The sequence below is a fragment of the Pyrgilauda ruficollis genome, unplaced genomic scaffold (assembly GCF_017590135.1).
Source record: "Pyrgilauda ruficollis isolate IOZ18807 unplaced genomic scaffold, ASM1759013v1 scaffold245, whole genome shotgun sequence".
NCBI lineage: Eukaryota > Metazoa > Chordata > Aves > Passeriformes > Passeridae > Pyrgilauda > Pyrgilauda ruficollis.
This window is the reverse complement of record NW_024523767.1, coordinates 219,117-245,544: the sequence shown is the minus strand read 5'-3', so window position 1 is coordinate 245,544 and position 26,428 is coordinate 219,117. Positions and strand designations below refer to the sequence as shown.

At 60.1% G+C, this 26,428-nt stretch overlaps 5 protein-coding genes across 5 annotated transcripts; 4 read left to right on the top strand and 1 right to left on the bottom strand.

Moving 5' to 3' along the window:
• Positions 1–110: 110 nt before the first annotated feature.
• On the top strand, positions 111–1,742 carry TMEM109 (transmembrane protein 109). Its single transcript, XM_041470405.1, has 3 exons — positions 111–685; positions 777–879; positions 957–1,742. Exons 1-3 carry the CDS (start codon positions 470–472, stop codon positions 1,325–1,327), a joined length of 690 nt encoding a protein of 229 aa, XP_041326339.1. The 5' UTR covers positions 111–469; the 3' UTR covers positions 1,328–1,742.
• Positions 1,743–2,407: 665 nt separating this feature from the next.
• TMEM132A (transmembrane protein 132A) lies at positions 2,408–8,664 on the top strand. The gene is given in 12 exon segments (XM_041470442.1): positions 2,408–2,542; positions 3,411–3,619; positions 3,695–4,300; positions 4,377–4,732; positions 5,210–5,368; positions 5,445–5,637; positions 5,708–5,851; positions 5,925–6,127; positions 6,364–6,640; positions 6,852–7,043; positions 7,120–8,033; positions 8,035–8,664. Coding segments are annotated over 12 exon segments (3,462 nt in total). The 5' UTR covers positions 2,408–2,487; the 3' UTR covers positions 8,189–8,664.
• A 994-nt stretch (positions 8,665–9,658) lies between these two features.
• CD6 (CD6 molecule) lies at positions 9,659–13,666 on the top strand. The gene is made up of 12 exons (XM_041470402.1): positions 9,659–9,791; positions 10,960–11,019; positions 11,109–11,417; positions 11,486–11,785; positions 11,871–11,942; positions 12,040–12,177; positions 12,275–12,397; positions 12,482–12,577; positions 12,668–12,748; positions 12,844–12,990; positions 13,236–13,400; positions 13,482–13,666. Exons 1-12 carry the CDS (start codon positions 9,737–9,739, stop codon positions 13,577–13,579), a joined length of 1,644 nt encoding a protein of 547 aa, XP_041326336.1. The 5' UTR covers positions 9,659–9,736; the 3' UTR covers positions 13,580–13,666.
• Positions 13,667–16,146: 2,480 nt separating this feature from the next.
• Positions 16,147–20,795, top strand: CD5 (CD5 molecule). Its single transcript, XM_041470401.1, has 10 exons — positions 16,147–16,252; positions 16,790–16,828; positions 17,076–17,357; positions 17,438–17,500; positions 17,619–17,918; positions 18,992–19,279; positions 19,439–19,570; positions 19,945–19,998; positions 20,252–20,356; positions 20,434–20,795. Exons 1-10 carry the CDS (start codon positions 16,189–16,191, stop codon positions 20,517–20,519), a joined length of 1,413 nt encoding a protein of 470 aa, XP_041326335.1. The 5' UTR covers positions 16,147–16,188; the 3' UTR covers positions 20,520–20,795.
• Positions 20,796–21,127: 332 nt separating this feature from the next.
• On the bottom strand, positions 21,128–24,625 carry VPS37C (VPS37C subunit of ESCRT-I). Its single transcript, XM_041470440.1, has 6 exons — positions 24,570–24,625; positions 24,142–24,271; positions 23,448–23,552; positions 23,207–23,378; positions 22,899–22,981; positions 21,128–22,649 (listed from the first exon to the last, which is right to left on the bottom strand). The coding sequence occupies exons 3-6, from the start codon at positions 23,538–23,540 to the stop codon at positions 21,927–21,929; spliced, it is 1,071 nt and encodes a 356-aa protein (XP_041326374.1). The 5' UTR covers positions 23,541–23,552; positions 24,142–24,271; positions 24,570–24,625; the 3' UTR covers positions 21,128–21,926.
• Positions 24,626–26,428: the final 1,803 nt, after the last annotated feature.

Sequence of the window (26,428 nt, the reverse complement as noted above, 5' to 3'; positions counted from 1 at the left end):
CCGCGCTCCCGGCATGCGCGGCGGCCGTCCCCGGGACTACAGCTCCCGGCGTGCCCCGCGGCAGAGGGGCGATCGGGGGTTCCAGGGGAATGGGGGGAACTGGGCGGGGCTGGGCACAGTGGGACTGAGGAGATCCCGGGGGGATTGGGGAGAAGTGGGGAGCACGGGGGGTCTCGGGTGTGGCAGTGTCCCATCCTGGAGCGCCCCGCTCCCTCCTTTGGGAAGGGGTGCCCCCCCTTCCCAGCCAGGCCCGGTGCCCTTGGCTGTGTCCCGCTGACTCTTGTCGATCCCAAAAATAGCCGGGACACCCAGGCCTGTGCTGGGGGGGGGCATGGAACTGGGCTGTGGGGCCTTCAGCCTCCCCTGCTGCTTGGGGGACCCCAAAACCAGCAAGTGAACCCTAAAAGCAGCAGGGTTTCCCCCTCCCAGCACCCCCACATCTCTGTCCCCACAGATCCCAGGTTCCAGGATGGGGAGTGCTGTGGGGCACCGGGCCCTGCTGGCCCTGCTGCTGTGGATCCCATTCCTCATGGGATCAGCGGGGGATGGAGCCAAGGATGGCCAGGAGGGGTTCCGGGGACACGCCACCACCACCTCCGATGACCTGCTGCTCCGGCTGGGAAGATCCACTTGGGACACTCTGGAAAACTGGGTGGGACACCAGCCCCTGCGGATGGTGGCGGAGGTGGGATCCCAATTCCCAAACCTTCCCTGGAGTTCCTTGTGCAGGGGCATGGGACATTTTCCCACTCCCTTATCCCCATCTTTCCCCGCAGAGCCTCTCCACCACCCTCTGGATCGTTTCCTCTGGGATCTCAGCAGCCCTGACCACGCTCTGTGGGATCCTGGGGGATCTCCTGGCCGCTTCCAGCATCAACGGTGAGTGGGGCTCACCCCCTGGGACGGCTCCAGCCCCATTCCTGCTGCTACCGCTGACTCCCAGCTCCCATTCCCAGGCCACCGGCTGGTCCGAGCGGCAGCGCTGGCTCCCGGAGAAGTGCAGAGGGTGCTCCTGTGGGCAGTGGCCGCCCTGCTGGGATCCTGGGTGCTAGCCCGGCTTCGAGGGCTGCTGCTGCCACTGCTCCGTGGCCTGAAGCTTTTCTTTTTCCTCGGAGCCTTCCTGCACGTGGCCGCTTCCCAGGAGAGCCCCACGGTGCAGGCAGGAATGCTGCTGGGCCTGTGGGTGCTCTACACCTTCCTGAGCAGCCTGGTGGCATCCCCGGATCCCAGCGCCCGGCTGGATGCGGCCGTCAAGAGCCTGGAGTGGAAGGTGGAGGAGCTGCGGCGGCGCCAGAAGTTTGGGGGACCCCGGAACCGGGAGGATTGAGCCCCCCTAAGGCTTTCCCAAAGCTTGGCTCAGTCATCCGAAGCATCCCAAGCATGTGTCCCCCTGCTCTGCTGAGCCCCCCGCACCTCCTCCCTTGCTTCCCGGTTCTCCCAGGGGTCCTGGGAGCCCCCTATCCCTCCGGGAGCACCCCAAAATCGGGGGCTGTGCCTTGCCACACATGCTACAAGTGCCTTCACCCCAAAAGCCTCCACAAATGTGGGAGAAGAGCTCCCACATTCCCTGCTGGCCTGGGATGTTGTCCCAGCCCAGCCGGCTTGGGGTGCAGAAAGGATCCCATTCCCCACCCCGGGGACTCTGCTTGTTTTGGGATCCCCTCACTGTCAGGATTTGGGTTTTAAGCTGCTTTTTAAACGGTTTTGATAATGTGGTTTGGAATAAAGACGGATTTATCCGGCGTGGCCCCGCTGCTTTCCCATGGGAAGGGGGTCAGGCTCAGAGCCAGCCCCCCAGTCCATTCGAGGTGGGAGGGAGGAGGAGGAAGAGGAGGAGAAGGAGGGTGGTTTATCCGTGCCCGGATCCCACCACCCTCCAGCTGTTCCTGCTGTGCTTCCCGCTTGCTCCATGCCCCTTGCCATGGATGTTCTTGTCCTTCCCATGTGCCCAGTATCCCTGGTGGAACAGGGAAAGATGGATGGCAGCTGGGGGAAGAATTCCCACTCTCCTGTTCTGCTCCGGGGGTCTCTGGGTGGCCTGGGGTGTCCGGTGCTGGGTGGGCTGGGAATGGGATAAGGAACAGGGATTGGGATGGGGATGAGGAAGAGGATGAGGAGCAGCGGTGGGAATGGGGAATGGGATGAGAGGTCAGAATGGGGAGCAGGAGTGGTAATGGGAAATGGGGTGAGGATGAGAATGGGGAGCAGGAGAGGGGAGCAGGGCGGGGGATGGGGAGCAGGAGAGGGAGCAGGGCTGGGGATGGGTGGTGGGATGGGATGTGGCTCGGGCTGTGGAGCAGGAGCCGGAGCACCGGGCACGGCCGGGCTTTAGGACCCGGCGGGACGAGGCGGCGCCGGTGCCGGTCCCGCCCCGGCCCCATTGTCTCGGCGCGGGGGCGGAGGGACGGGAGGCACCGGCGGAGCGACAGGGAGCACCGGCGGCACCGGCACCGGCGGCACCGGCGGACGGACCGAGCCCCCCCGGCCATGGCCTCGGCGCCCCGGCTGGCGCTGCTGGCCGCCGCCCTGCTCTGCGCTCCGGGTAAGTGGGAACGGCACCGGGAAAGGCATCGCGAACGGCAGCTGGCACCGGGAACAGCACCGGGCACCGACTCCGACCCTGCTCCGCACCCCTCCCGCCGTCCTGCCGGGATCCGCTCCCGCGTGGACCCGCAGCCTGGGTCGATTCTCCCCTTTCCCCGCGTTCGGGGTCCCTCCGTTCCGCCGGGATCCCGGGAGCCGGGGCGACCTCACCCGCTCCTCCTCCTTCCCCGGGATCCGCGTCCCCCATTCCGCGGGGATCCGTGCCCCCTCCACCGCCTGGGATCCCGAGGGGGTCACCCGGGAACGTGGAGTCCGCAGGGATCTCGAAGGGGGAATGTCCTCCCAGTCCCCATGGGAACCCACCGCCCGAGGGACTCCTCTTCTCCTCGGATCCCGGGATCTGCCTGGCCTCTCTCCCCGCACACCCGATTCCCTCAGTGGGATCAATTCCCGGCCGTGAGGAAGCCCTTCCCGGGCATCCAGGTGGGATCTGCTCCCCGTGATGAGGGATCCCTTTGAGCACCACGAGGGGGGCACCATGAGGGCACCATGAGCATGGATCCCACCCTGCAGGACATGGTTCCAACCCTCTCCCCAGTGGGGAATGCATTCCCACAGGGAACAGCCAGGACTGGGGGAACCGAGTGCCCCCCCCCAGTCCTGATGCAGGGATGGGATAACCCTGGAATGGGATAGCCCTGGGATGGGGCAACCACGGCAGGGGTGACCTCAGAATGTGGTGGCCCAGGCAAGGGGTCACCCTGTGTGCTGCCACAAAGGTGGGCGCAAAGACCCCCTCTTGCCACCCCTGTGCACCCCATTCCCACTGTGTCCCTGAGGGATGTGACGCATCCTTGTCCCCGCAGTGAGGGGCGACGGGGAGCCCCCAGATCCTGTGTTCCTGCCGGCGGAGCTGGAGGTCCTTGGGGTGCCTGAGTCCTACCGGCTGCAGAGGGTGGATCAGGACGTGGCCCCCAACTCTTCCCTGCACACCCGCTCCGAGACATTCCTGCTGCTTCGTGCCGGATCCCAGCCCCTGCTCCAGGCCACCTACCCCCCGTTCAGCATCCGCCAGGTAACCGAGAGTCCTGTGTCCCCTGGGCCACCCCAGGGTGTCCCGGCCCCCACCACCATCCTGGTGTCCTTACAGGAGGTGTCCACGGAGAGCCCTCCCGGCTCAGCAGCTTGGGCCATCCGTGCCGTGTCCCTGGAGAGCTCTGTGTCCCCTGCTGAGCCCGTGGCCCGTGTCCTCTTCCATCTGTACGGGCCTGACTGGATGCCTGGGAAGCGCGATCATGCCGGGGCTCGGAATCATCCCAAGGACTGGGACCATCCTGGGGTCTGGGATCACCCTGAAGTCCAGGATCACCCTGGGGGTCAGGGTCACCCCAGGGACTGGGATCATCCCACGGAGCAGAACCACGCTGGGGTCCAGGATCACCCCCGGAACCGGGATCACCCTGGGGATCGTGACCAGCCCAGGGACCAGGACCACCCTGAGCAGCAGGAGCATCATGGAGTCCGGGATCACCCCAAGACCCGGAATCACCCCAAAGACCGGCACCACCCTGGGATCCACGATTACCCCAAGAACAGGGACCACCTCAAAGACCGGGACCACCATGAGCAGCAGGACCAGCCTGGGAGCTGGGATTCTTCAAGGAATTGGGATCACTCCAGAGCTCGGGATCTCCCCTGTGTCACCCTCCACACTCACCACCGTGGGCGAGTGGCCCGGAAGACATGTCGCCTGCAGGTCAGTGCCACCCTGGGGCCCCTGGGGACCCACAGCTCCCCCCCAGCCTAATCCCGGGACCCCCTCTCCCCTGCAGGCCCCACTGGGTGTGTGTGTGGTGGAGCTGGAGATCCCTCCACGCTGGTTCTCCCTGGGATCCCTCCATTCCCACTGGAGCCACCGGCGAGATTCCGACCCCTTGGAGCCCCTGGAGCACCCAGAACTGGCTGAGCTGCGCTACAGCGTGGGGGAGTGCGGGGGTCAGGAGCAGGAAGCTCCCAGATTCCTGGGAATGCTGGAGCTGCGGGCAGGAGAGCCGGAGCGGCGGCAGGAGGTGCGGCTGGACGAGAAGGTGCTGCTGCGTGTCCCCAATGTCCCCCTGCGGCCCGGGCAGCGCTTCACGGCCACCATCGCCCTGCGCCACAACTTCACCGCTGACAGCCTGACCCTGAGGTGAGAGTGGGGACAATGGGGACACCGGGGCACTGTGGGACACTGTGTGACGCTATGTGAGTGTGTGACAGTGTGTGGAAGTGCGTGACTGTGAGTGACACACTGTGACAGTCATGACACTGTGTGACAGTCTGTGACATTGTGTGGCAATTTGTGGCAGTATGTGAACATTTGATACTGTGTGCACTGAGTGACATTGTGTGACAGTGTGACTGTGACACTGTGTGGCACCATGTGATACCAGCTGACAGGATCTGATACAGTGTGACATTGTGTGACAGTGAGTGGCACTGTGTGACTGTGAGTGACCCTGTGTGACAGCGAGTGACACCTTGTGATTGTGAGTGACTCTGTGGGACACCGTCTGACACCATCTCACATTGTGTGACACTGTTTAACACTGTGTTGACACTGTGTGACATTTTGGGGCACTGTGTGACACCATCTGACACTGTGTGACACCGTGTGCCCGCACAGGGTCAAGGCCAAGAAGGGCCTGCAGGTGGTCTCCGCCCATCCCACAATTCCCAGCACCTGGAGCGTTCACCTGGAGCGTTCCCGCGGTCCCAAGCACTCCACGGCCGTGGTGACATGCCGGCGGCTCGGGGACATCCCTGCCATCCCAGACAGCTCCAGGTAGGGAGCATCCCAATACCCCCATCCCAGTGAGAATTACAGGTTGTTCCACCCTGATCCCAGTGCGGTGCTGCAGGGTGTCCGAGCCGGCTGAGTTCCTGCACCTGGATGTGGCTGTGGAAAACGGGACGGGGGGGCTGGCGCCGGCGCGGCCCCTCACGTGGCAGGTGGAGTATCCCGGCCAGGATCCCGAGGCGCAGAAGGACAAACTGGTCTGGGAAATCCAGGTGTCAGAGCGGGACGTCCGCGCCCTTGTCCCGCTGGTGCAGGTGGGTGTCCCCCTCCCATTCCAGCCCTCCATCCCATGGGAAGCACCCCCTCATCCTGCTGTGCTTCCAGGAGCTGGAGATCCTAAACACGGCGCCGCTGACCGGGATCCCCCGCGCTATCCCGGTCAAACTGGTGACTGTGGAAGCAGGGGGTGGAGTGTCCGAGCTCACGGATCCCGTGGGATGCGAATCTGCTGACAAGCAGGTGCTGCAGGTGAGTCCTTCTATCCCCTCGTTATCCCGCCTCACCCTGGGACATTGCCATGGAATTCCATGTGCCCTTGCAGGTGTCAGATTCCTGCGACTTGGTGTTCGTGGGGGGCAAGGAGAGCCGAGGGGCGCGGGGGGCCCGCGTGGATTTCTGGATGCGCCGGCTGCGGGCGGAGCTGAGCTTCTCCGTCTGGGCTCCACTGCTCCCGCTCCGTGTCCAGCTGGGAGATCCCATCCTGGAGCAGCTCCGTGGCTGGAGACTGCCTGGAGGGCCTGACAGGTGAGGCCTACAGAACGGGATGGTGGGAAAAGGGGGAGACGGGAATGGGGCCGGGACATGACGTGTGGGGATGCATCAGTGAGCCCCTAACACACTCCTGTGTCTTGGGATTTTTGTCACCCTGTCGTGGAATCCCTGTCACCCTGTCCTTCAATCCCTGTTCCTGTGCCCCTGGGGAATCCCTTGTCACCCCATCCTGGGACTGTTGTCACCCTGTCTCTGTCCCCTGTCCCCAGTGCCGTGGTGGAGTCCGAGGATGCCGCAGAGGAGCCGGAGCGGCGGGCGCGGGGCTGCCGGGCCCAGTTCCAGCGCACGGGGCTCCGTGTCCTAGCACACTTTGTGGCCCACCCCCTGGATGGTGGCCGTCACCTGTCCTACCTGCCCGGCCCTGAGTGGCTCCTGGATGTCACCCACCTGGTGGCTGCCCGGACTCGTGTCCAGGATCCCCGTGTGGCCTCACTGGAAGCGGGGGCCGTGGTTGTGGGCAGGGAGCCTGGAGTCACCTCTGTGGAGGTAAACGAGGTTGTTTGTGGAGAATTTGGGGGATCCTGGCAAGATTTGGGGGTGTGGGAAGGTTGCCGGGATGGAGCTGGGGGGCTGGAAATTATCCCAGTGGCAGCTGGGCAGAATACAGGGATGGAGGGAACTGAGAGGCTGGAGGGCCTGGCACAGAAAGGGAAGAGTGGCCGTGAGGGATGTTGGGGGACTCACAAGCTGCTTCCAGGTGCGCTCCCCGCTCTCTGACTCCATCCTGGGGGAGCAGACGCTGGTGGTTTCTGAGGAGAAGGTGACGGTGACAGAGCTCCATGCCCAGGTGGTGGCTGGGCTCTCCTTATCCCTGCGGACGCAGCCGGATCATCCTGGCGTGGTCACTGCCACTGCCCTGGGGACACCCACGCTACGGGCCCTCAAGCAGGTGAGACGGGTGGGGGGTGACCCCAGTCTCCCCGGTGTACCCCAAACCTCTGCCATCCCACTTGTCATCCCACCAGGAAGCGACCCTGTCCATCTGGTTGTCCTTCTCCGACCACACGCTGGCCCCGCTGGAGCTCTACGGGTGGCACGACGTGGCCTTGACTGTGACGTCCCTCGACCGCGCTGTTGCCACCGTCAGGGGGTCCCCTGGGGTCCCCGCTGCCCACCCGTGGGTGGTGGCCGAGGGGCCAGGCCGGGGGGCCCTGCTCCAGCTCAGCCTGCATCCCCCGGATCCGTGCCGGCGTGGCCGGCACCGTGCGGCCGCCCTGGCCACCGGCACTGCCTGGCTCGAGGTGGGGATCCCCTCTCCCGGGAGCCCCCGGCCCTTCCCGCGGGCTGAGGGCGCCATGTCCGGGGAGGCGGTGACCGTGGGACAGAGGGACCCCGCGGGCGTGGGGCCAGCAGCCACCAAGCTCCAGGGGTCTTCCTCGGAGGAGGATGAGGAGGAAGGCTACGGACGTAACCATGCCGGCATGGAAGAGGAGGAGGAAGAGGAGGAGGAGATGGTGAAGGCTCCGGAGCGGGTGACTGACCTGGAAATTGGGATGTACGTGCTCCTGGGAGTCTTCTGCCTCGCGATCTTCATCTTCCTCGTCAACTGCATCTTCTTCGTGCTCCGGTACCAGCAGAAGGAGCTGCCCGAGCCGGGCGGGGCCCCCTCGGCCCCACAACCCCACAACTGGGTCTGGCTGGGCACCGACCAGGAAGAGCTGAGCCGGCAGCTGGATCGGCAGCAGCTGGACCGGCCACAGCCGGATCGCCGGCAGCCGGAACCCCCGGCATCCCCGGGCCCCCCCTGTGGCTGCGGGGGCCCCCCGGGCTCCAGCGAGGACGGGGCTCCCCCCGGCTCCCCGGCCCCCGGAGCCCCGCCGCCCCGCAAGGAGGGATCGGCTCCAGGGGGCGGCCGCAGGAAGCGGGTGGAGTTTGTCACCTCGTGTCCCCGAGGAGCCCCCCCCGGCCACCCCCCACGTCCAGTCAATCCTGGTGGCCAGCGAGGATGATATCCGCTGGGTGTGCGAGGACATGGGGCTGCGGGATCCCGAGGAGCTCCGGAGCTACATGGAGAGGATCCGCGGCAGCTCCTGACCCCGAGGGGGCAACTCCCGGACCCCGCAATTCCCGGGCAAACCAGTAAGGGCCCGACCTCCTCCCCGTGCTGTGCTGGGGGGACACCAACCCCTCTTCCCAGTGGGATGGGCAGGGGACCACTGGTGGCCTCCTGGGACCACCCCGAGGTGCCCACAGAGGGTGAGAGGGGGTCTCCCAGCCCTATCCTTATGGGGACTGGATCCCAGCGGCAACGGGGAGGAATTTGGGATGCTCTTACTGCTTTGGGTCTCATTGCGACATGGTGTTCATAGTGGTGATGATGATGGTGGTGATGATTCCTGTGGTCTGATCCCGGGGAGGATCCTGTATCCCCCCCACCTTCACCCCGGCCACGCATCCGTTTTGTACACATTTTTTATCGGGAACGCCCGGGAAGGGGCTGCCAGGGGCTGGTATTTATGGAAAATTTTTAATTCTGACGTTGTTACAAAAATAAAGTATTTAAAAAAACAGTTGGGATTCTCCTCTCTGCCATCTCCTGTGATCCTGCCCCCATGGCAGTGCCAGGCTCCTGGGAATGGGCACATGCCCTTGACCTTGGCTCCACGTGGGAGCTGGTCACGGGATTGGATCCGGGGCTGGGCCTGGCCGTGGCCCAGCTGGGGTCACCTTGGGATAAGTGATCTCCTTCCTCCCTCTCCTGCCATCTTCCTCCTCCACCTTTCCAACCCCAACATCAGCCTGGTACTGCATGACCCCGACATTCCCAAATGTCCCCTCAGCACCTCCCTATATTAGTGGCCATGGGGATTCCCAGTCTTCCAGCTTGCCAGTAAGTCCCAGGAATCCCAAGACACCCTGGGTAACAGCAGATCCACCACCCCATCACCCTACTCCCAGCTTCCCCAAACTTCCCAAAATCCTGCTGAGAGGATATAACTGGAATCCTGTCCCCCCTTCCAGCATCCTGGGTCCCCAGGTGTTCAGCTGGATCCCAGCCCTCTCCCACGGCGGGGATCAATGTCTCCTGGGATGCCCCACCTCCCACCCATGGACATTCCAGCCTTACCCCTCGCCTAATATTCCTGGAGGCTCCTGGGGTGATCCTGCATGTGCTGGAAGACGCTCAGGATGTGGAGCTGCTGGTAGCATTGACTCCAAAAACCAGGGAGAAGAGGGGAATTCCTGGCTCTTTGTCACCCCACAGATGTCCCACATCTCGGGAGGCCCCGAGTCCCCCATGCCACCACCCCAAATCCACAACCCGGAGGCACAAACGAGCTGCAGACCATGATGGCTCCACCAGATCTGTGTCCCTTGCGGTGGGAGCACCAGATCCACGAGGCTCCCGTGCCCCGGAGGGTCTCTGGGGTCCCCAAACCCCTGTTTCCTCTCTGCCAGGGCAGGATGGAGCCACGCCATCACCCTCCTCCACCCCACAGCTGAGTCGGCTTCCTGCCCTTCGCCACACTCCCGGAGCTGCCGGAGCGCGGGGACACGGCCAAGCCACGTCTCCAGGCTGCTGAGAGAGGGACCCCCCGAATCCCAGACCCCTGAATTCCATGGGGCTGCCCCGCTGATGGGATGGGGGGGCTCTGCCTGCTCTTGGTGGCTCTTTCTGCCGTGGCACCTGCACGAGGTACGTCACTGTCCCCATCCTGGCCCTTGCCGTCTCTCCCTTGGGACCTGGGGTGGTGGAGCCATAGATTTGGGGGTCGGGGACCTGCCACCTCCCTGGGATGGGGAGCACTGGGGGTTCTGGGGGGTTCCCAACAGGGATGTCAGTGGTGGAGGATGCTGCCCCTCAACACACTCAGAGGAAAAGGGATGCCCTGAAAGGGTATCCTAGGGCTTGGGGATTCTCCTAAGGGTTAAGGTGCCCTTGGATCCCCCCAAAAGCACCCTGGGAACCCCTAGAAGAGGACCCAAAGCCCTAAAGGTGCTCTCAGAGCCATCCCACCTACAGTCCCTTTGGGAACAGGGTGATACTCAGGGCCTGAAGCCCATCCTGTTTTTCATGAACCCCCTGGATGGTTTTGGGATGTGACGCTACCTGTCCTCCCCACCCTGGCAGGATTTGGGATTGTCTGGCTGCCAAAATGTCTGCCAGGAGCTGCTTCGAGGTCTCAAATCGATCAGGAAACGGCCCCATCACCCCATTTCCGCCCTTCTCAGACCTCCATCCTCACCTGGAGCAGCTCATTCCCACCTTCTCCCCTCATCCCTGGCTTTTCCTTGAACATTTTAACTCCAATCCACATTGCACCAGCTCTGGCATCTCTTCCCAGGATTCCCATCCAAGCAGCCCCCCCTGGATGCCTCACTTCTGGGGCTGAATCCTTCCCCCTGGAGGAGTCAAATGGGGTATTTTTAGGGATAACTGGATCATCCACTCACCTGTGGCTCTGGAATGGGTGTAGGCAGGTGGGTACAGACAGGTCCAGCCCCTCTGTGTCTGCAGGGATGAACTGGAAGGCGGGAACAACACAGATGCAGGATGATACCAAAAATTTCAGCTCTTACACCGCTGAGTCGTGTCCCAGTATTCCCATATTTAAGGCCAAATTCCCCCAGCAGATCCCACACCAGGATTTACCCTGAGAAACATCCTGGGGCACGCAGGGATTGATTTTTTTGGGATGCAACGGTTCCGTGATCACTTTGCCAGAGCCCGGGGGGATTCCCACTGTGCCGCTCGCAGCTGGGAGAATCCTCTCGGCCACATTTTGGTGGGTTTGGGATGCACCCCTCCAAACTGGGAATCCTGGGGGCTCAGCTCCTCTTCCCTCTGTCCTTTCTCCCCACAGTCCCCACAGAAACGACGGAACCTCCCAATACTCCGACTGGGAACACCTCAGTGACACCGGGTGAGTGTGGGAGGGTGAGGGACATCCTTACACCCACTTTTTGGGATTCTGGGACAACGCCAGCTCACCCTTCCCGGTGCATCTCCCAGGTCCCAGAGCGCTCCGGCTGGTGGGCGGCCGGAGCCGCTGCGAGGGCCGGGTGGAGCTGGAGCAGGAGGGGACGTGGGGGACGGTGTGTGACGATGGCTGGGACATTCCCGACGCCGACGTCGTGTGCCGCCAACTGCAGTGCGGCCACGCCGTGAGAGCCCACGGCAACGCCGCCTTCGGCCGCGGGCACGGCCCCATCCTCCGGGATGAGGTGGGATGCGAGGGACACGAGCGGGACCTCTGGGAATGTCCGGCCGCGCTGGAGCACGACTGCAGCCACAAGGAGGACGCCGGCGTGGTTTGCTCAGGTGGGTTTGGAATATTCCAGAGCAGGGGATGTGGATGGCGCGTCCTCATCGCTGTGCTCTTCCCGCAGAGCACCAGGAGTGGCGGCTCTCCGGAGGCCGGGACGGCTGTGCCGGCAGGGTGGAGGTGTTTTTCCGCGGCACTTGGAGCACGGTGTGTAACAGCACCTGGTACGAGACGGAGGCCACGGTGCTGTGCCGGACGCTGGGATGCGGGGATATGCTCCAGCGGCCTTCCTTCAGACACACGCTTCCCGGGAAGATGACGTACCTGTGCGGGAGCCTGCAGCCCTCGCTGGCACAGTGCCTCTGGATCTTCAATAAATCCGCTCCCTGTTACCAATCCGGGGCTGCCGGGGTCATCTGCAATGGTACCGCGTCCTTCCTGATGGGATTTGAGGCATGGCCTGGGTGGCTCTCTCCCAAGCATCCGATTTCTGTTCCCGCCCTTTCCAGGCTCCCAGGGTTTGGAGACGCCAACACCCACGGCGGCTGAGGTGCCGCCCAGGAATGTCACTGTCCTGCACGGTGAGTGTCGGAGCCCTCGGCCGTTCCCTGGGATCAGGGTAAAATTCCCAGGAGGAAAGATTCATGTGGGATGAGCTGTGTCTGTTCTCTGCCCCAGCCGAGGAGGGGACCCCGACCTTGGGGACACCGCCAGTGGACAGTCCCCTCTTTGTCCTGTGCCTGGTGCTGGCCGCGCTGCTCCTGCTCTCCGTGCTGGCCTTTTCCGCTGCCCTGCTGAGGCTGAGGAAGAGGAGCGGTAAGGAATTCTGGATCCGGACATGGAACTGGGACACGACCCCTGCTTTTTGGGCTCAGCTCAGCCATGGAGTGGGTGCATCCCCTTGTCCCCACAGCCATGTCCTCCTTGGGAGTACCCATGCCAGTCCTGGTGACCCACAGCTCCCAGAGCCCCAGCGCTCCCTCCGGGATCCCCAACGACTACAGGAAGACTCCCACCAGCCTTCCCAAAGGATCAGGTGGGTCTGGCAGGTCCCCCCAGGGGCTGTGGGGCCAGAGGTGCCAGCTGGTGACAGATGCCACATCCCCTTGTCACCCCCCAGACTGTCTGGTCACAGCCATTTCCAAGGATTCTGATTCCGACTCGGAATATTATGAGTTCAGCAGCAAGCCTCCTGTCGCCCTGTCCACCTTCTACAGTGAGCATCCCACTTCCTCTGGGATCCCTGATGCCCTGTCCCGGGATCCCTGTCACCCAGGGTGTTCCCACCCCTCTCCCCTTCCCACAGACTCCTTGCGCCGGCATCCCAGGGAGGATCTTCTGCCTCTGAGACCCAGCCAGGACAGGATGGAGCCATTCCCTGAGGATGGTATGACACAAGGGGGGTCTATCCCATGGATAGAATGGTGGCCACCCCTTCTTCCAATATCTTTATTCCCACATTTGATGTCCTTGTCCTAACAGAGTCAGCCAGGCCAGGTCCCCCACTCCGCAGCTCCTCCAGCTCATCCTCATCCTCATCTATGGAGCCCTATTGGAATGGCAGCATTCCCCCCCCTGCCCATGGCTCCCAGTGGCATCCGGCAGCCACCGGCCATGGCTGCGGCACAGGTGGGAAGTGTGGGGACAGGGATGGGAGCAGGGATGGGGAGACTCCAGGGATGGGAAAAAGGGATGCAGAGACCACAGGGATGGGGGTTCAAGGACCCCAAATAGAGGAGCAGGGATGGGAGCAGGGATAGAGGGACCTCAAGAATGGGAAGATGGATGGGTTCAACCTCAGGGTGGAAATGGGGGGACCCCATGGAGTGGGAGCAGGGCTGGAAAGTGCCAGCCAGTGACTCTGCTCCTCCCAGCTCCCCCAGTTGCCCCGGCAGCGCCCGCGCCGGTGCCCTCCCAGCCCCGGGTACCTGCAGCTCCGGCAGATCCCGATCCCGACGGCAGCTCCAGCACCTCCTCAGGGGAGTGGTACGAGAACGTGCAGGAGACAGAGCCCCCCAGAGACCCCTCCTCACATCCAGGTGAGGATCCTGTGCTGGACGTGGGGCACACAGGGAGTTCCAGGAATTCCCAAATCCTCCTGATGGGCTCTATCTCTGCAGGCTGGTCAGATCCATCCTGTCCCTCGGGGGAACGCGGGGAGGATCCTGACTTTTCCGAGGGCAGTGACTACGACGACATCCAGGGCTCTGCCTACTGAGCCTGTCCCATCACTCCAGAGGCCAAATCTCCTGGAATTCTCTGGCTATCTCCTCCAGAATTCTCCAGCCATCTCCTCTGTGCTGCCATTAAAAGCTTTTCCCACCGTGTCCCTTGTCCGTAGGGGTGTCACCAGCCCTGCAGAGAGGCTGGGTCACCAAGTGCTCCCACTTGTCCACGGACACAAAGATGGCCAAATATCCCAGTCCCAGCCCACAGGAGCAGGGAAGGGGGTGGCAGGGCCCTGATCCAGCTCCATAGCACGAGTGGTGGAAATTAAACTGCAGGAAGGGCGGACATGGAAGTCCCATGTGTCCCCCCCACAGCTTGCCTACACCCTTCTTGGATAGTCCCCATCCCGGGAACATGCTGTCCATAAATCCTGTCCAGGAAGGCTTCAGGGGTGCTGGAAGGGAAGCCATTGAGGTGCCACCCCAAACCCACTGGATGGTGCCCTATGAGGGTGGGATGGAACCCCCAAACCCTTCAGCACCTCCCAGTCCATCCATATCCCAGAAGGAAGCTGGAGCCAAGCAGCTTCCTGGAGCCAAGCACCATCCCATCTTTGGGATTTGGGGGTGCTCCCAGCTGGGAAGGGGCACAGCATCCACCCATCACCCAGGGATTGGGACCCCTCTGCCCCCCCTTCCCACCGCCCATCCCAAGCCGGCTGCTCCCGCCCGGCCCCGCCGTCGGATTTCTGTCTCCCGGGGGAGCAGAGACAGGTCGGGGTTCAGCTGCACCCCGAGTGGAAAATGTGCCCCCCCCACATCCTCCAGCTGTTTGCTGAGCGAGAGGCCCCGCACAAAGGAGCCGCAACAAGGGAGGAAATCCCAAAATAGCAGCAAAACCCCGACAAAGGGCACGGGGCGAGGCGCGGGCCGAGAGCGCAGCGGGCACGGGGGTGCCCCCGCCCCAGCCCCGCTCCTGGCTCCGGGTGCCAGGGGGCTGGGAGGGAGCTGATGGTGCTGGGATCGCTGGGATTGTGGCATGGACAGGCCTGGAGGGATCGATGAATTGCGGGGGGTCCTGATGCCCTGGAGGGATCACAGAATTCAGGGGTGTGGATGTACTGGGATCCCAATGTGCAGAGGGACAGCAGCATCCTGAGAGTGCTGATTCCTGGGAGGGCACCAATTCCCTGTAGATAACAAAGCCCTGGAAGGTACCAAAGCCCTGGGGGGCACCAATTCCCTGGGGATACCAAAGACCTGGGGGCACCAGTTCCCTGGGGATATCGGTGCCCTTGGAGCGTGACAACCCAGCCAAGATGTCACCTCCATCCCCACACAGCCACATCAGTGCCAACCGTTCCTCCGAGCTGTTCCCGCCTGGAAAATCCCCCTTTTCCTCATCATTATGATCCCAGCAGTGTGCAGACAGCCGACAAGCCCCTTCCCGCTCGCTCCAAAGGCAGCTCCTGCTTTTTAAAAGGCTCCTCACGGCAGGCAGCGTTGTCAGCACTTCCCAGCGCCCCCCAGACTCCCCCCGGGAAGGGATTCCAATCATCCCGAGCTGCCACGGCACGCTCAGGATGCTGAGCTGACTCGCAGCGCCCGAGGCAAGGCAGATGCTCAATCCGAAGCCAAATCCTATCCTTGGGATCTCATGGCCTCCAGAGGCAGTCACAGCTCTGAGGGAAGGGCTGGACCCCAGGCATCCCATACCCATGGGGGTCACACACCTTTGGACAACAGGATCTTTCCTGGAGGCACAGAGTCCTGGGATGTTTGAGGTTAATCCCAAATTTCAGGTTGATTTTGGGGGATTGCGGCTCCCGTGGGAGCAGGCCTGGGAATTGCACCCCTTTTCCAGGGAATTTTCAAAGCCAAAGTGGGTGGGGGGGCAGATCCAGGACCCCAGTGTGGGATATTCCAAGAGGGTCTGCTCCCACCAGGATCAGCAGAACCACTGGGATAACTGGGATGGGAACAAGTGAAGGCTACAGGGAGCACCCAGATGCTGAGATCCTGCTCCAGGGCTGGGCACTGGAGCATCCACGGATGCTGGAGCAGGATGGGATGGGAAGCTCCATCCATTTCTCCTTCCAGTAGGAACATCACAGAGTCAATGGAAAACAGCTGCCTCATTAGCATGCCTGACCTGGATTCAGAGCATTTAATTAGGGCACAATCAATTAGCGCCTCTGCCCTGCCCGGGTCCAGCACCGCTGGAGCCCCACGTGCCCTTGCAGGGCTGCAGGGTGTCCCTGGAATGCCAGAACCTGGGATGTGCCTGGATCCCATCCAATTCCTGGGTTAATCACAGAGTTTTAGGGGATGCCAGGATGGGCATCAACTCCTGTGTAACCCTGGGGGGCTCGGGGACCCCCAAATCTCCCTCGGCACTGGATATATTCAGTACCTCCCTTTCCCAGAGCTGCGGAGACCCTGGGGTTTGGCGGGGGCTGAACCCCACATGTTTCTCACCCCTGTCCTCTCGTGCTTGGCGGGACCCAGGGAGGCAACAGAGTCTTCAAACGGGCCCAGAGGTGACGTCAAAAAACCACAGAGGGAGGAAAAACAGCCGGTTCCTGTCCGGGCCCCCTCCCTCGCCTGCTCCGGGCCGGGCAGCGGAGGCGGCGGAGCCCCCGGAGCCTCCCGTGCCCCCATGGCACCAGCGGAGCCCATGGCAACCCGGCTGCCCATCCTGTGCCTCCTGCTGGGAATGTGGGGTGAGTATCAGGCACCCTGACCTCGGTGCACCGCTCGGATCTCGCGGCAGAACCCCGCCGGTTTTCCCGCTCCAGGTGGGATCCGCACCTTCAGTGAGCCACAATTCGGGGCTTGGGGTGGGAAGCACCCTGGTGACCCCCCAAACCCCCACCCACCTCACTCTGGGGGTCCCCAGGGTCCCAAGATTGAGCCAGTGGTGCTGAGGACAGCCAGGTGTCCCCACATCCTCATTCCCTGCCAGCTCCTGCCCTTCCTTCTGTCTTCATGGCACCATTCCCGAACATTCCACCCAGGAGCAGGGCTAATGGGCGGCAATTTGCAGGGCCCTCATCTTATCTCTGCCCTAAAAATCCCCCAGCAGACAGATGGGGAGTCAGCAAATTGCTTTTCTCCCCCAAAAATCCCAGTTTTCCTATAAAATCCCCCTTTTCCTCCAAATAACCATCAATGGACTGAGCAGCAGAGCCGCTGTCCCAAACTCGGGGTCCGCAGGGCGGGATGCAGGATTGACACCCCTTTTCCGCTCTTTCTCACAGCCATCCCTGACTATGGAGGAGCCACCTGGATCCCTGGAGGTGAGAATTTAGGGAGCAGCCCTTTGGGAATGCCTCCACAGCTCCGTGAGCATGGCGGGTGCTGGAGTTGCATCATCCGGAAGCGGCGTCCCGGGGTCCCAGCTCCCCACATTCCCTCGACCCCTCCACGCTCCCATTCCTTGCACTGTTTTCCAAGGCCCCCACCAAGGGGCCTTGGAAATCATTCCCAGGATGAAAACCCACTGGGAAGGGAAGGAAAGCCCCTCAAGATGGTGTTTTCCCACAGAATCCATCCTGAGACTCAACAGAGGCGGCTGCCGCTGCACTGGGATACTGGAGGTGAACAGGGAACACCAGTGGAGACCGATCTGCTGGGAGAGCGTGAGCATGGGAGATCTGGATTGGATCTGCCAGCAGCTGGAGTGTGGCCCCCCGACCTCTGAGCCCTTGGAGCTCATCATTCCCGGTGGGAAAGGGCCACAGAGTCAGCCCAGGAGGTGCACTAACCCACTGGGATGCCAGTGGGAGCTGGAAAACTGCACGGAGCACGTTATCGTTGCCTGTAGAGGTGAGCCTGGACCCCCAGCCCAGCCCCCTCAATCCCTAGGGATCATCCATGCCCACGTGGCCCCTCTCTTCTCATTCCAGAGCCAGTGAAAACCACTCCCAAGCCGCCACCAACACTCCCGGCCACCACCCCAGAGCCCACGGGTAAGCACCTCATCCCAAGGAATCTGTAGCCTCAAATTTGGGAATTTCCCCCTAAATAATGGAAAAATTGCCACCCCAATCCGTAACACTTCCTCTTTCATCGCCAATCCCGGTCCAGGACCCCCCAGGCTGCGGCTGGTGGACGGGAATTTCAGCTGCTCTGGCTTCCTGGAGCTGCACAAGCAGGGGCTGTGGGGGGCTGTGGCGAGCATCCCGGACACCTGGACACATCTGGTCACCCTCATCTGCCAGGAATTGCGCTGTGGCACTGCTGGCAGCAGCCACGGCAAGCCGGATCCAGGGATCCACCTGCCAGTGCGGTGGGAGGCAGTGGATTCCTGTGGGAGCCGTTCCCTGCTGGACTGCTTCAACAGGAGCAGCTCCCGGGGGAAAACGCCCGCCTTCATCACCTGCTCAGGTGAGAATGGTCCTGAGTATCCGTGATTTCCTGCTCCGGTGGGATACCCCGGGGGGATTTTGGGGCCCAGAACAGAGAGCCAGCCCCATCCCAGCCTGCCCCGTGGGCCCCATCCACCCACTCCCGCTCTTCCTCTCCGGGGTGCGAAGGCAAAACAGGAAATCTCAGTTCCCGCCAGTGCCGAGCACGGCAGCTCCGAGGAGGACGAGCCGGGGAGGGAGAGCGGCCATGGCAGCATCCCAAATTCCAGCTGGGGGTGGGGAACACTGGCAGGCACCAGGCTCTGGGCATCCTGCTGTGGACAGCCCCCTGAGCACCTTCCATGCCTTGGGCATATCCATGCTCCAATCATCTCCCTGCCTCGGACATGTCCCTGGATACCTTCCCTGCCACAGGCATATCCCTTCTTTTCCATGACTCTCTTCCCTGCTACTGGCATGTCCCTGCCAGAGCATCTTTCCCTTGCCGTGAGCATCTCCCAGCCACAGGCCTCTCCCTCTCATTTTCCATGAGTGTTTCCCTGGAAATCAGCTCGGTGCCAGCTCCATGGCACAGACAGCCAAGCCAAGAAGCTCAGAGCAGACTCCTTGTGGGTCCTGCCATCTGCCCCAGCTTGGAATCCCGTGGGATTTAGGGGTTTAATGGGCTGTGGCAGCTGGCAGAGCCGGCTTCCATGCTGCATTTCCCATGGGAAGAGTTCAAAGCCACTCCATGCCTGGCTCTGGTTTGGTTCAGTCCCTGTGGCATGAGGGAGCTGCCGGGAGCATCCCCGTGCCAGGAGCTGATGCTGGGAGAAGGAGGAGCATGTGCCAGTGGTACCCCTGCGGATATCATCCCTGTCTGCCTGTGGGTCCGACTCTTCTCTCCCTGTGGCTCTGCCTCTTCTTCCCACAGGTCTGACCCATCTCCATGGATCTGACTCCCTTCTCCTTGTGGCTCTGACTCCTGTCTTCCTATGGATCTGATCCCCCTGCACCCGTTCTCTCCTCCTGGATTTCACCCCTCCCAATGGGTCTGACCCCTCCCTGTGGATCCAGCCCCTCTCCCTACGGATGTGCTCCTCTCTCCCACAGATTCCCAGCCGCGGGCCCTGCGGAGGCTGGCGGCCGGCCCCACTCCGTGTGAAGGGGACATCCAGGTATTCCATGCGGGACAATGGTGGGATCTGTGTGAGTCCAGAGCAGCGCAGCGAGACAAGCGTGGCCGGCAGATCTGCCGGGAGCTGGGCTGCGGAAATCTCACTTCCAGCATGGAAATCCGGGAGCCTCCCTCGACGGGAGTCACCTGTGAGCTTGAACCCCTGCACCTCTGCCAGCCCAAACTTGGGAATATCCGGAGCTGCTCCCGGACCAGAGTTGTGTGTAAGCCACGCGATCCGTGCTGGGAGCTGGAATTCCCACACCTATGGAACGGGCAGGGATGGGGGGGACCAAGTCCACGTGGGATTTGGATTCCTGGCAGGGTAATGGATATTCACATCTCCGGCTGGACACATCCAGTGACACCCATGCTCTTTCCAGGCCAGGACTCAAAGCCACTTCCCACTGGAACACCTGCTGGAACCATCGTGAGCATCTGCCTGGCCCTGCTGCTTTTCCTCATCCTTTCCCTGATCTGTGGCCCTCCTGCCTATCGGAAGCTGATGAAGAGAAGTAGGGGACAACCTCAGGACCCTCATCCTTCTTTTCTTCCTTCCTTCATCCCCACGTGCCGGCTCAGGGCTGGCAGCTCCATGGATGCTTCCCTAAACTCCTTGGGGGGGGATTTGGTTGCTCAGCCTGACAGATCCCCCTGCCCCATTATCCCCAGACCTGCCCCATTGTCCCCAAGCCTGTCCCACATGGAGTGTGGGAGCGAGAAGAGGGATTAAGCTCCAAGCGGAAACAAAAGAGCAGGTGGAGGATCCTGGGGGGGATTATTGGGAAGGGGGGCATTATTCGGGATGACATATGGGGCTGGCAGGGGGGAAGCAGCTGGAGGAAGGATCGGGAAGATCCTTGGAGACACAATTCCCCCTCTCTCTCAGTCTCCAAGAAGAAGCAACGCCAGTGGATCGGCCCCACGGGACTCAACCAGACCGGTGAGGAGCAGCTCCTTGGGGAGCTGGGAATGGGATTTGGAGTTCCTGGGGATGGATCTGGGGTCTGGGTGGGCTGTCCCCCCTGGATCCTGGAACAAGGGCCCTGGAGCTCGCTTCCTTTTGGAATATAACTCATCCAGGAGATGCAGGCCTGGAGCAGGGACCAATTTTCCTCAGCCCCTTCCTGGGTGGGTTTTTTTCCCTCCAAGCTGCTGTTCCAACCCCAAAATCCCAACCCTGCTATCTTCTCCAGTGTCTTTCCACCGCTCCAGCACCGCTCCGAGGCCTCGGGGACAGGGAGGGGACAACGACTACGCTCAGGCCCCCAAAAAGAGCTCCCAGCTCTCCGCTTACCCAGGTAAGTGCTGGAAGTGGCTCCTTCCCGTTCCTTTGCCATGGATGTGCATCCAGTGAGTGTACCCATGCCCTCCACAGCTCTGGAAGCAGCGTGCCGGCGTTCCAACCCTCCGGATAACTCCTCGGACAGCGACTATGACCTGCACTCTGCCCGCAGGGTGTGATTCCCGGCTTCCCAAAGGAGCTGGTGCCACCTCCCACCTCAGCTTTGGGGGCATCCCAGCATTCCAGCACCCTTCCAGCAGCACTTCCCACCCTCCTCTTGGGAGAAAAGGAGGTTTTGGGGTTTTTTTTTAAAGCTATTTATGGGAATTTCAGAAGTACGGGGGTGCAAGGAGCCCTTTGGAATAGTGGGATCACCAGCTTCTTCAAACCAGGATAAAGAGTTGGGATGATGGATAAAGGATAGGGATGCAAGGGTGGGAATACTGAGAATGAGTCTGAGATATTTAATAACAAATAATTGTAATAAAATTGGGCTTTTGTACTAATCACACCTTGTCCACTTCCTTCCATTATCCCAGTGTGACTCCAAACCCCCAGTCAGGAGGGAAAAGAGAGACAGGGAAACACCTTTTTCCCTGGTTTTTATCCCAGGGATAAATGCAAGAAATGCAGGAATTGAAGCAGGCTTGAAGATGGTTCTGGGAGGGGGTGAAAGATTTCAGTGATGGGATCCAAAGGAAGCTGAATGCCAGGAAGGGATAAAGGGATCAATCCTTATCCGGATGTTCCGTTGCTTCCCAAAGTAACCAGGCCCATGACTCCAGAGTGCAATTAATTCATCCAGTTTTATTACTCTAATTAATCCCAGGGATGGAATTGCTTCCATCAATCCCTCATCCTAGTCCATTAGTAATCGTTCCTTATAAATAACTTAAAGGGATACAGGCAGGATTTGAAGGATAAAGTGCTGAGCAAAGCAAATCCCATTTCCATCGTTTGTCATTCCCTCCATTTCCAAGTGTTTCCTGAGAAGGGAGATGTGAGGAGCCCAGAAAACCACACGGGAGGTCGGGAATACTGGAGGCTGCCCAGGCCCGGGTGGGAATCACCAACTCCCACTGACAGCCCTGGAATGGTTTGGGTGAAAAGGGATCTTAAGGATCAGCCACTTCCAATCCCTTTCCACTTGCTCCAAACCCTGTCCAACCTGGTCTCGGACATTTCCAGGGATGGAGCTGCCATGACTTCCCTGGGAAATCCATTCCAGGGTCTCACCACCATCACAGGGAAGAATTTCTTCCCAAAATCCCATCTAAACCCATCCTTTGACAGCGTGAAGCCATTCCCCATTATCCCATCACTCCAAGTCTTTGTCCAAGTCCTTGTCCAGTTCTCTTGGAGCCCCTCTAGGCACTGGAAGGTGCTCCAAGGTTTCCCTGGAGGTTTCTCCTCTCCGGATTTCTGCTGGTCTGGCTCTGCCTCTCGCTCCGACCTCCGGAGCCGTGACTTATCCTGTATAATTCCTTTGCACCGATGGATCCAGGAGCAACACTCTGGAATCCCTCCTCTTCCTCAGTCCCAAAAAAAGGAGGAATCAGCACAGGATGCTCCCCAGAAGTCCTGGATTAGTATCCAGGCCAGGTAGGACGCTGAGGGTTCGGAGGTGGGGGGTATCCAAAGGGTGGGGGAGGCCCGGGATAAGGAGCCTGCGTTGGGATTGGGAAATTCGGGAGAGGGGGCTGAGTGGGGTACGGACACTGCGGTCTCCCTGCTCCAGGTGGGATGTAGGGAGAGTATCCCGGTCTGGCAGGGGGAGGAGAGGGATGGGGAGCAGGATAGGGCAAGGGCTGTGGTGGGCCCCGGGATGGAGACCAGGAAAAGCCTCCCGAGGTGGATTTGGGATACCCTGGAGCAGAGTCAGCAGCAGAAGCTGCCGGATATCCGGGAGCTGGAGCAAGCGGGTAGGGAAAGGCGGACTGGGAGCTGGGCTGGGAGGAAGCCACGTGTCCCACGGCGACCGGAGATCCCGGGAAAGGGGCGGGAGGAAGCGCTCCGTGGGCAGTGGGGCCGGGCGGAAGGGTCGGAGCCGGGCTGTAGGGCAGAGGGAAGGCCGGAGATCCCGATGGGAAGGGTTTTGGTGGATCCGTGGGAACGTGAGGAGGAGGAGGAGGAGGAAGAGGAGGCTGAGAGTCCCTGGTGCGCTCCTGCGATCCCTCCGACTTCCTCACGATCTCCTGCAGCTTTTCCACTCGGACCCGGCGCAGGTGGGACAACTTCCTCATCCCGGAAAACTGCTCCAGGAACGTCTCCAGGGGCACCTCCCCCTCCAGGAATTTCTCAGCCATTTTCTGGAAGAGAGGAACAGCCTCGGGCTCATTCCTGCATCCCTCTGCTCCTCTTCCCTAAAATCCTGATTTAGGTCTCTCCCAGCCACATCCCAAGGAGGAACACCCACACACAAACAAGGATGGATCCAGTTCTTTGGACAAAACCCAGCAGACTCCAGAGTTAATCCACGATTTTAGGGACTGGGTTTAACTGCAAGTCTTTGAGGATGAATCACTGGAATTCCCAAGGGATTTAAGGCCTAAACTCACCTCAGATTCCTCTTCAATCTTCTGGCTTTCCACCTGGAGGAGATCCAGCAAAGTCTGCGGCTGCAGCGCTGCTGAGAATTTCTCTGGGAAAAACAAAAGGGGAAAGAAAAACCAAAGTCACTATCACAGAACAGAAACCAGGGAAAAGCCAGCAAAGAGCCCACAGGAAAGGGCCTGGGAACTGCTGATGGAAGGAGGGAAATCCAAGAGGAATAGCATCCTCGATCTCTCCAGCTGCTGGGGAAAAAAGAGGGATATCAGTTTTCCAGGAAGCAGAATCCTTCCTGGGCGAAGATGCCAGTGCTCACCCAGCTTTTCCTTCTGCTCCCTGCACCTCCCAGCCAGCTCCTGCAGCTCCTGGTATTTCTTGGACAGGTCGCTGCGTCCCGTCTCCAGCGGCGCCTGGAATTTCAGGTTCTGCTCGGCCAAGCTCCGGTTGGCAGCCAGGGCCATCTCCCTTTCCAGCTGGAGCTCCTGAACCTATGGAATTTGGGATGGTGAGCACGGGAAGGGAACAAGGACACCCTGGAGCCACCTCCTGGCACAGACCTCCTGGGATTCCAAAGCCAAGCGCTCGATCTCCTGGGAATCCTCCTGCAGCTCCCGGAGCTCCTCCACTGTCCGGTTCCTCAGCGTATCCATCCTCCCAGATTCCTGGGACGTGGAAAAAGAGGCAAATCAATTCCCAAATCCAAATGGGAAAAGGTTTCCAGCTGAAATCCAGGGTGGTTAAAGCCCTCGGAGCAGCTGTGCTGGGTTCTGTTAACTGGGAGGGAGACACACCATTCCCACTAACTCAGCTTGGGAAAAGACTTCCCCCCCTTTCCCAAGCCTATTTGGATGGAATTCTGTGTGTCCCAGGGTGTTCTGTCAAGGGAAAATCCACCCACAGCCCCAGCTTGCAAATTCCAGCAGGATGTCTTCATCCCATTCCAAAATCCACCTCATTCCAGTCTCCATCTCGTCCCAGCAGGGAAACTGGGATCTGACCATATCCCACCATGCCCACAGGGCTGGGAAGTCCCTCAGGGATCGCCTAATTCCACCTTCCTGCCACGGAATTCGGTGAAATAAACAAAAAGATCAGGGGAAATGATGGACTTCCTGCACCATATCCATGATTTATCCCAAGAATTCCCAGCTGTCTGATAAGTTCAGCAAGTATCCCGTGTGTTGTGTAAATTCCAAGAGGAGGGATGGAATAATGCGGGAATTTCCTAAAACCCAAGGAAACACAACACACCTGAGCTGTCCTATTCACTCCAAGCTCTTCCAGCTCTCATCCAGGTGGAACATCCCAAGGATATTACACCGGGAATGCCGCAACAGCCACGCTGAGGCTCAGGCTTGCTCAACCCACGATCCAGATAAACCTGTCCGAGGGAAAAACTGGGAATTAAATCCCACGCTGCAGGTGTGGGGCAGAAATCACCTGATTTGGGTCTTTTAGGGGGGTAGTAGCGAACTTTCATGGAGTTTTAGAGGGAGAAGCGGGAACGGTGGGAATGGGAAAGCTCGGGGTGGGGTCTGGGAAGCATGCACAGGCGCTCAGGAAAGTGGACGCAAATGGCTGCCCAGTTGCGGGGCTGCAGCGAACGCCGTGGCGGGAGCGGCGCCATTATCCCCGTTATCCCGCCGTTATTCCCATTCCCGGCCCTCCCCCGGACTCACCAAAGCGCCACCGCGACCCTCCGGCCGCCGCCGCTTCCGGCTTCCGGCGCAAACCGGAAATGGGCGGGGCCACCGCGGGCGGGGCGGGAGGAGCGCGACTCCCCCCCCCGGGGCGTGAGGGGGGTGGTTCCTCCCAGCGCCGCCATGTTGGGGGGGGCGGGAGCACGGATCAATTTAATGGCATTTTTTAATCAATAATCGTTCTTTGGCTACCCGCGGGGCTCTCCCCGAGCTGTAGCTGCTCTAGGAATTATATCCTTCGTGTTTCCGGCGTGCAAGGAGCTCCGGGAGAGCTGGAGAAGGGTTGTGGAGAAGGGCGTGGAGCGATAGGGAAAGGGAGAAAGGCTTCGCCTGGACACAGGGCGGGTTTAAGTTGGATATCGGGAATAGATCCTTCCCTGTGAGGGTGCCAAAGCGAGATGCCCAGAGCAGCTGCAGTTGCTCCATACCTGGAAGCGTCCGAGGCCAGGTTGGAAGTGGTTTAGGAAGCACATACAGACCTCGGCAATATCCCAAAACTTCATAAAATGTCGGGCTCTTCCAGCTGGATCAGAGGAAATTCCTCTGGAATACCTGCTTAGCTCCTCCTCGCGTGACACAGGAATATTCCTGAGAAAGCTCCAGTCCCATCACCCTCTCCACAAACCCAACTTTTCCAAAACATGCTTGGAAAATGCTCCACTTTTCCCCCTGTAACTTCCCAAAAGCCAAGCAAGGATGAGGCAGGGGAAGAGCTCCGTGATTTCCGCTCCTTCGGGAGACTTTGGAAAGGCTGGGCAAGGTCACCCAGCTGTTGGGGAAGTGCTGGGATCTGGGAAAGGCACCTCTGACCCCATCACCTGAGGGCTGTTGTGTAACAAACGGGAGTCATATGATCCCAAATAATTCTGGATAAATCAAGGACCATTTGTTCCCAGCGTGGCTGATAACCGGGTCAAACCCCCAGTGCCATGGGAAAGAAAAGGGACTTGACTTGCCAAAGGGAAAAAAAAAAAAACCCAACATTTTCCAGGCTTCTTTTGGAGCAGTTTCCACAGATCTGGAAAATGTTTAATTAACATTTTATGTTAAAACATAAGGTTTGAGGAGAGGGGGAAATTGTGTTTGGGTTTGCACGGAAGAAATGGAAAAATACCCATTTAAAAGTGTTATCCAGAAACAAATTTGGGGTAAATTTAGGTGGTTTTGGAAGGATATTCCCATTAGCTGCTTATTAATATCCTTAATTTCCACAAAAGATGGTTCCGCGTGTTTTTTTCCCTTGGATGACGTCTTAATCCCAGCCAAAATCACCCACAGCAGGTAGGAAAAGGTGACCTGAGCACCCCGAGGTCCTGTTCTGCAAAATTCCATTCCCACAAGGATCAGCCAACATCCCTGGGCTTCCTTGATAAGTTAATTAAATATTTTGAATCCAATCTGGGAAATTTGACACCTCAGGAGCGTCAGATTTCCCTCCTTTCATCTGACAGCTCCGATAAAGCACCCGTGTGATAAAAGCCTTTAGGGAAGGGACAAGAAAAACTGGGAACAGGGCCTGGAAAAGTTGACTTCATGAATCCACTTCCAAGAAAAGCTCTATCTCCATAAGGGGAATTTTTTGGGAGGCTGCAGAGATAAAATTAAGGAAGTTTTGTCAGAACGAGTTTTGATGTCCCAAAAGCCTGAAAATCCCTGTTTGATCCAGAGGGTGATTCCCATGGAAGTTAAATTCATCCCAAGGGGTGTTTCCACATCAAAATGACATTTAAAAAATCGGAATTTTCCCGGTAAAAGCCTAAATTCTGGGAGGGTTTTATTGCCTGGGAATCCTCACCCAGCCCCGGCTGCAACAGCCAGGAGGGAAAGCTTCCAGATCC

What these genes read in the sequence shown, in the direction of transcription:
- TMEM109 (XM_041470405.1), top strand. Translation starts at nt 470, where the DNA reads ATGGGGAGTGCTGTGGGGCACCGGGCCCTGCTGGCCCTGCTGCTGTGG. An exon ending in CCCTGCGGATGGTGGCGGAG is followed by an intron (nt 686 to 776) that starts GTGGGATCCCAA and finishes CTTTCCCCGCAG; the next exon opens with AGCCTCTCCACCACCCTCTG. An exon ending in GGCCGCTTCCAGCATCAACG is followed by an intron (nt 880 to 956) that starts GTGAGTGGGGCT and finishes TCCCATTCCCAG; the next exon opens with GCCACCGGCTGGTCCGAGCG.
- VPS37C (XM_041470440.1), bottom strand. Translation starts at nt 23,540, where the DNA reads ATGGATACGCTGAGGAACCGGACAGTGGAGGAGCTCCGGGAGCTGCAG. An exon ending in TGGCTTTGGAATCCCAGGAG is followed by an intron (nt 23,379 to 23,447) that starts GTCTGTGCCAGG and finishes CAAATTCCATAG; the next exon opens with GTTCAGGAGCTCCAGCTGGA. An exon ending in AGATTGAAGAGGAATCTGAG is followed by an intron (nt 22,650 to 22,898) that starts GTGAGTTTAGGC and finishes CCTCTCTTCCAG; the next exon opens with AAAATGGCTGAGAAATTCCT.
- CD5 (XM_041470401.1), top strand. Translation starts at nt 16,189, where the DNA reads ATGGCACCAGCGGAGCCCATGGCAACCCGGCTGCCCATCCTGTGCCTC. An exon ending in CACCACCCCAGAGCCCACGG is followed by an intron (nt 17,501 to 17,618) that starts GTAAGCACCTCA and finishes ATCCCGGTCCAG; the next exon opens with GACCCCCCAGGCTGCGGCTG. An exon ending in CGCCTTCATCACCTGCTCAG is followed by an intron (nt 17,919 to 18,991) that starts GTGAGAATGGTC and finishes TCTCTCCCACAG; the next exon opens with ATTCCCAGCCGCGGGCCCTG.
- CD6 (XM_041470402.1), top strand. Translation starts at nt 9,737, where the DNA reads ATGGGGGGGCTCTGCCTGCTCTTGGTGGCTCTTTCTGCCGTGGCACCT. An exon ending in CGCCGGCGTGGTTTGCTCAG is followed by an intron (nt 11,418 to 11,485) that starts GTGGGTTTGGAA and finishes CTCTTCCCGCAG; the next exon opens with AGCACCAGGAGTGGCGGCTC. An exon ending in AGACCCCTCCTCACATCCAG is followed by an intron (nt 13,401 to 13,481) that starts GTGAGGATCCTG and finishes CTATCTCTGCAG; the next exon opens with GCTGGTCAGATCCATCCTGT.